This window comes from Martes martes (assembly GCF_963455335.1).
Source record: "Martes martes genome assembly, chromosome: 14".
Taxonomy (NCBI): domain Eukaryota; kingdom Metazoa; phylum Chordata; class Mammalia; order Carnivora; family Mustelidae; genus Martes; species Martes martes.
The window spans coordinates 13355453-13363060 of NC_137902.1; the positions used below are offsets into that span (position 1 = coordinate 13355453).

The 7608-nt window shown below is 53.8% G+C and overlaps 1 protein-coding gene across 1 annotated transcript in view; it reads right to left on the reverse strand.

The window, feature by feature from the left end:
- SLC18A2 (solute carrier family 18 member A2) overlaps positions 1 to 3534 on the reverse strand; it is a gene marked incomplete at its 5' end in the record, with an annotated part of 35487 nt that extends 31953 nt beyond the window's left edge. The window contains 2 exons of the mRNA XM_080823711.1: positions 1620 to 1971; positions 3414 to 3534. Coding sequence (XP_080679837.1) covers positions 1620 to 1971; positions 3414 to 3534 — 473 coding nt within the window. The remainder of the gene's footprint in view (positions 1 to 1619; positions 1972 to 3413) is intronic.
- Between the last annotated feature and the right edge of the window lie 4074 nt (positions 3535 to 7608).

Sequence of the window (7608 nt, forward strand, 5' to 3'; positions counted from 1 at the left end):
CCTGTGCTTGCTTTAATGCTGTCGTTATAGTCTCGAGATGCTCAATAATATTTGAACAAAGGGTCCTGTGAGTAACATAGCCGGGCCTGTTTCCCCTACTGCAGACCAGAGCCTGGGTCAAGGTAAAGATGTCCCTGCTCCCAGCCTACATGGGGTGCCAGGCTGACCTACTGAAAACTGTGCTTGGCTCCTGGACTCTTCAACTTGGCTTTGGAACCTCTAGTGGCTCCCAAGTGCTCCCTTACCCCCAACAAAAGCCCCCTCCTCTCTCAGCCTGGCCCTTGGGGTCTCTTCCAGCCTTGCCCTGGCCCATCCGGCTTGCCCTGCCTTCCTTATTCAGAGCCCCCCACCCCCACCCAGCCTTTCCACAGCCTCCTTTCCGGCTATAATCTTGGTCTCTGCTCCTGTGTCTGGGCCTGGCTCACAAGTAGGACTCCAGGCACTCCCCTCTCTACCAATTCTCTGCCTTGAGGGCCACAGTAAGCATATGGCAACCCACCCACCCCCACTCGCACCATGCCAGCTCCCCTTCTTTGCAGCTGACATCCACAGGGGCTGCCTCTCCCTTTTCTCAGCAAGCCCCCCCCCCCCGTCCTCAGCGTTGAGCCCCCAATGCACCAGGCAGAGCTGGGCCACCTTGCCTGTAGAATACCAGCCAGGTGGCCACTGACAGTGGAAATGGGAACAGTGATTCAAAATTAGGAGATGGTTCAAAAAAAATCCAGAACATCCAGATTAACATAAAGCTAGCTTGGGGCATTATTTGGGGCATTACTGGCTGGTTTGACTTATCCAGAAAACAGCCTCGCTTTTCTCTTTGTGCATGTGGACCCAGCTCAGTAACGGGCCGGGGAGCTGTTTACACTTCCCATGGCCTCAGCATTCTAGAAGTTTCCACCTACTTAGCAGGAATACTGGTCTTTCTCCACAGTCCCCATGCCCCACATCCCATCTTGAGCCTTCACCACGTCCGCTGGAAAGCAAACCACCCTGGCTCTCTACAGGGAAGCGGATGACCCGAGGGAGAAGACCAGACAAAGCCGAGTGACACACAGAATCCAATGACGATGCCACGGCGTCTGCAGAGTTCCTGCTGCCCCGGGGCGAGTCTGGCAACCGCACTAATGAAATCCGGCATTTAGACAGAATCTGAGTTCTCCCACTTGGGGAGGGTCCCTTTATTCTCTTCCAACGGTTTCTTACTTTCTGACCAACAGAGGGGGCAACAAATGCGAAATCGTGATTAAGGAAAGAAAAGAGGAGGTGGGGTCTCTCCCCAGCTCACCCACCACCACTGGTTTTCTACCTTCTGATGAGTGAACAAGAAAGAGAACCCCAGGGAGAAATAACCTGGGAACAACAGAAATATAAACCCCTTGGCCAGGGGTGCCCGGGTGGCCCGATCGGTTAAGCCTCCGGCTCTTGCTTCGTGCTCAGGGTCATGAGATGGAGCCCCGTGCGGGGCTCTGCACTCAGTGCCCAGTCGGCTTTGGATTCTTTCTCCTGGGTCCCCCGTCTGCTCCTCCCCACATGGGCGCACGTGCACTCACAAATAAATAAAATCTTTAAAAAAAAATTCAAAGCCAAAATCCCTCCTTGGCCAAAATAACGGCGCCTACCTGTTGGTCAACATTCCTATGAAGGGATTGGTGAGGAGCTGGACGGTGGCTTTAGAGGCAAAGAGCAGGCCCACTTGCACGTTTTCGTTCAGGAGGTCCTTGTCCTCGCTGGGACAGTCCGAAGGCGCAGTGGAGGTGTTCGTCACCGTGTGCTGCGTGGTGGCCGGCCGTGGCCGCCCCCCGTGAAGCTCTCGGGTGCTGTTCCCCGTGACCATGGTGGCGTTGTCATAGTAAGAGAAGATGCTCTCGAAGCTGCCTGAGGTGGAGGCCGTGAGCACGGGCTTGGCGGTCTGGACCTCGGAGGTATTTTTCTCATGATTAATGCTGTACAGGTAGCTCGGGATGATTGGGACTGTGGACAAAAACACAACAGGGAGGCTGCGGCTTCGAGGAAGCCCCCCTCCCCGGGTCAAAGGGCTGCAAAGCTACGGGCGCATCAAATGCCACACGAGGCCCAGACAGGTCTGCCGCTGGGAGGGGACCCCCGTGCCGGCGCTGGAAGGACAGCACGTCGCTGAGCTCCGGGGAGAAAACAAAGCCCCGGGAGGCTGTGAGGGCTCCGTCTGCTCTCGGGACCAGCTCCCGTGCAGAAGGGACCTGCCTGGGATTCTGCACCCGTGTGGGGCTGCTCCTTGACGGGTTTCCCTCCCAGGAATAGGTTAGGAAAGCAAAACGGGGTCTGAAGTCTGTTCAGGGCTGACCTGGGGGTCAACGAGAGCTCTTCCGAGAGAGGCTCAGAAAGACTTTTCAGTCAAAGAATCCAGGAAATAGAAATCGAAATTTCATTATGTGACTTAGGGGAAGATAAACCCACAGGAAGTAATAATTTGGAAATTCTGCAACAGGCCCGCTTCATCTACAACTTGAGTGGGAGTCTGCAATTTCTCACACAACCTGGAAAACGTAAAAATTCCTGAGACTTCTATAAAGGCAAAGGAGAATTAAGGTAAAAGCAGCCGCGGGCACGTGTAGCACAACAGATCATTCAACACAAAGGAGAGGCGAGGGCCTTGTTACTGAACTCCGACGCGCCCCACTACTCTGGTAATCCTGGAGGTGAGAACCGGCAACGGAGAGGACGGGAATAACCCACCCGTGAGAATCTGAATTAAAAAATATATATATTCATTAAAAATTTGGACATTAAGGGAAAACACACCACTCTGCTATTAATGGTGCTAAGAAACCTAGATTTTAATTGTTTTTCAAAAATCCACTATAGGGAAAAGACTAAAACCAACACTGTTCAAATCGCTTTTGGAAAGATCCTGAAGCGTTCCCATCTCCAGCCACCCACTGATAAGATATATTTACGTGTCACTTCCTTCTTTGCAGGGGGGGATGTTGACTTGTTCCTTTAAATGTGAGGTCGAATTGTTAACCCACCTTGCTGGCCGGCACAATAATTATTGTAACATTATTTTGAACCCAGGGGACTGGCTGGTTCTTAGTAGGAATCTTTTTCATCGCGGTCTAAGTAGGCAGGGGGAAGCAGGAAATTATCAGGAGGAAACACAAGTTCTGGGTCTTAACAGATGCCACATTCTTTGACCTGACCACCAGAAAAACGAAGCCACAAAAAAAAGAAAGAAAGAAAGAAAGAAAGGCGGAAAAACGAAGCCACAAAACGCGGCTGCAACTAGCCCAGGGCGGCAGACTTGGGAAGGGGAGGAAGGAGAGGTTTTTGCAAAATGTGTTCTCCAACTTTCCCGGAGCGCGCTCAGATGGGGGTGGGGGGGGGGGACACCCAGGGAAGGGGTCTCCGGGGCTGGGGGCCGCCCAGTCCGTACGTACCCACGACGGTGAGCAGCATGTTGTCCAGCAGCAGCGCCAGGAACACGATGAACAGGATGAGCTTCCGCGAGTGACGGCTCTCCAGCAGCCAGCGGAGCAGCGCCAGCTCGCTCAGGGCCATGGCTCGGTGGCTGGGCTGCGGGCGCGGCGCGCGGTGAGGGGCCGCGGCCGGCCGGGGGGCTCCCCGCACCCGCAGCTCTCCGACCTCGTCCGGGCAGCAGGAGCGGCCCCGGAGCCGCGCGCCCCAGCGGCGCGGGCGGGTCCCCGACGTCCCACTCTCGGCTCACCTGCGGCGGCGGCGGCCTCCGGGCACCTGCCCTCCCGCTCAGGAACGCCCGCGGGCGCCGTCGGGGCCCGAACCCGGGGCCCACGGGCTGCCGCCCCGCTGTCCGCCGCCCCCGAGGTCCCCCTCCTCCCACCGAGCGCTCGGGAGGCGCCGCGGGACCCCGCGCCCCGTACGTCCGGCGCCCCGGCTCGCCCCGGAGACCCACGCGCGGCGCTGGCGTTCGTCCCCGCTCGCAGCCGGACCCCGCTGTCCCCGCGCCGCGCCGCCTCCCCCGTTACCTCGGGGTCGCCTGCGGCTGCCCGCCCTGTGCCGTGGGCTCCGTCCGTCCGCGCGGCTCCGGGTTGCGTCTCCGCCCCAGCGCCCCGCCGCCTCGGCCGTCGCCGCCGCTCACTTTACCCGGTCCGGCTCTGACGTCACGGGCGCTGGGGGCGGGAGGGCGCCACCTTCCAGAACCGGCCTCGGCCCCCCGCCCAGACCGGCGCCGGCCTCCAGGGATCTGCGTCCGGACCATCCCAGGTCGCCTGGGTGACGCGACTGGGGCGCCAAGGGAAGAAGTCAGGGGCCCCAGAGCGAGAGGTCAAGGGTCCTGAGGTTAAGGTCAGAGCCAAGATTACAGCTTTCACCCCCAGGAAGGGGCTGCAGCTGCTCTTGGAGCCTCACTGCCCCTGAGATTGGTCTTGAGGACATGAAGGCTGCTGGATGAGAGAGCCAGGGAAAGGGGTCAAGGGGTGTTGGGAGACAGGGACACATCTCTTTCCAGGGAAGCCACTCAGCACCCCACCATTCCTCTCCTCTCCCCGCTGGAGCATGATGAAGCAGGGTGCCACTTGGAGCCTTTGACCGGCAGGTCCTTGGGTCCCCTCAGGTTGGGGTGGGGAAACAGGAGGAAAGGGGACACCTCCCACAGTCACCCCCCAGTGGGAGAGGGGACAGAAGACTCCAGCCCCAGAGCCTAGGACTCAGAACTTAGGAGCAGGGTCCTGGGCCTCTGGGGCCAGACAGAGCATGTCACCCTGGACAGGGGACACTAGAGACCAGGTAGGTACCTGGCATTTTAGTAAAAGGACTGGGGAGGCAGCTGGCCCCAGCCTGTATGCTGTAGTCCTCTACACTTTGTGCTAGACTGAGGGGGGGAGGAGGTTTGGGGGAGGGGGGTCTGGTTAAGACAGGCACCAGTGCCTGTGGGATCACAGGAGCTGTAATCCTCACTCCCAAGGGGTAAGGACCCACCTTTGATTTCCAAGTATCTCCATTTTATAAGCAGAACAGAAACAGATGTCCTGACGCCGCTGCAGCTTTGGAGACCCTTCTAGAGGGTGGAAGGAACCAGCGCTATTTTCTTGGAAAGCCACTTAAAATAAATGTTATCCTCCTGTGGTCTCCTAACCGTGGAGCCCAGCCTTGTTTTATTAATGTTGGCCTATTGTCAGCTGGAGGCTGCTTACAGCAGTGGGGGGAGGGGTGCGTGGTGCTCCCCGCTCTCTCACCTCCTTCCTTCCATACACCCCCATGCTGCCCCTGATGGATGAGGAAGATGGCTGGATAAGTAAGTAGGTCAGTAACATGGGGACTCCGGGAGGTCCCAGGATGTGTTGACTGAAATATTAAACAGGGAGAGAAGGAAAACCACTTAGGAGGAGAGAGCGGATGGCAGGGGGCCGTGTAGATGGCTGTGGACCGTATCACACTCGTGGAGGGCCCCCAAGTGCCTGGAGTTTCAGAACCCAAAGACACAGACTCTGCCCCATGCGCCCTTGGGCAGAGACGTGTCATGGTGAAGGGTTCCGGTCAGGATGCCTGGGTCCCATTCTGCTACTCCCTTGATAGGTGACCTTTGGCAAATTATGTAGCCCCTCTGTGCCTTGGTTTCCCCATCCCTGACACAGGGATACTAATTGTGATGACTGCAGGGTTGTAGTGAGGATGAAGTTGGACTCCCTTAACAGAGTGCCCTGAACAAAGGGAGAGCTGGGTGTGTCCGCCATTCATTCATCCAGTAAGGATTTATTGAGTGCTTACTATGTGCCAGGCACAATGGTTGATGCTGGGGAGAGAGTACTGGTCCAAGCAGGCAAAATCACCTTTTTGGGGGTGCCTACACATGCTGGTAGCAGCGCCATACAGGTGAACACAGGAAGCCACACCATCTCCAGCCCAGCCAGCTAGCAGAATCTGGCACCAGGGAAAATGCCACTCTCGTGCTCCCTCCCTCTGATCTTGGCCACCACCCCTGGAACACCATGCCTGACAACCGTGTCTTCAAACTCTTTTGTTGATACCCACCAAAGAATCCTTTAAAAATATGTATGCCCCACACATATTTGAGTTGGCACCTAAAATGTTTTTTTAAATAAATTTAAATGGTTTGGGGTGTATTGTCTATGTTGACCCTAATATATAAACCATCATAGCTCTTATTTAAATGTACCCAATGGAATATAAATAGTACAAGAATACAAAACCACCATATTATACTAAAAAAAACACAATGCAGTTCCTCTTTAAGTCAAAAAATTTACATTATCTTCTTAATGCCGGCAAAGTATATTTTCACTCCACTTCCAACAGAATTTGATCCCACTATAATGTTTTTATCACTTAACTTCTTACTTCACCATCTTTTTTTTTTAAGATTTTATTTATTTATTTGACAGAGATCACAAGTAGGCAGAGAAGCAGGCAGAGAGAGAGAGAGGAGGAAGCAGGCTCCCCGCCGGACAGAGAGCCCGATGTGGGACTTGATCCCAGGACCCTGAGACCATGACCTGAGCTGAAGGCAGAGGCTTAACCCACTGAGCCACCCAGGCACCCCTTAATTCACCATCTTATCTATTATATGCTATATGCAACAAATTATGAATAGGCATTAGTTTTTAAAAGTTTTTTTATGGTTGTAAGTTTTAAAATTCTCTTTACGATCATGTTATTCTAACAATCATTAGTAACATAAATGATAAAGGCATCATACACACATGAATTTTGATAAATAATTATTATACGTATATTAGAAAAATTGTATTAGAAGGACATGACTGAATGAGATGGGGGGGAGGATTTTTTGGAGCCTTGACTAAACAGACCCTAACATTTCCTCTGGGTGTTTTTAAGCCTCAGGATGACAGAACACAGTAGGGTGGTAAGAATCAGGTTGGATGAGAGGTGAGCCTCTTCTCTGGCCGGTGGGGGACCAGAGATTATTGAAAGGGGAGGTGATAAAGGGGCAACCTCATGTCTCTACCCCAGTCCATCTCAGCCAGATCAATTTTAAAATAGAGGACATGTGTAAATCAAGGGTCTCCCATGGCTTGGGAAGCCTTCATGTATATATATGCCTAGTGTCCTGGCATTACATGTTGAAGATCCAGCCTGGGAAGCCCACTCTCATCTGGGTCTTTTGGTCTCTACAAACTTCTCTTAACCCACTTAGCTCCTGCCTTCCCCTTCAGCCACCCTGGCTCCTCTCAATGTTTCTCAGCCTCAGGGCCTTTGCACTGTTCCCTCTGCCTGAGAAGTTCTTCCCCTCCTTCTCCTAGTTATCTCCTTCTCATTCTTTATCATCCCTAACATCACTTCTTAGGAGAAGCCATCCTTTTGTGGACCTCACCTCCAGTATCAGGGCTTTCTCTTTCAAACCCTCATGGAACTATCACTTCCTCCAAAATTTGTCTGTCCATGAAGAATAATATTCCCATAAGTGTGATCAATTACCTCTGTGTCTCCAGATATCAGGACAAGGGACAACCTTTTTGCTCATTACCAAGGTCGCCGAAACACAGGCAGTGCTCATTAAATAGCTGTAAAAAGTACATGCACTGGGCAGGGAGAGTTCCCTTCCGATGCAGAGCCATGGACACCAGAGAGAAATCCCCTTTGCTTGAAGGGGAAGTTCTCATTCTTCTCTCTGTCCCC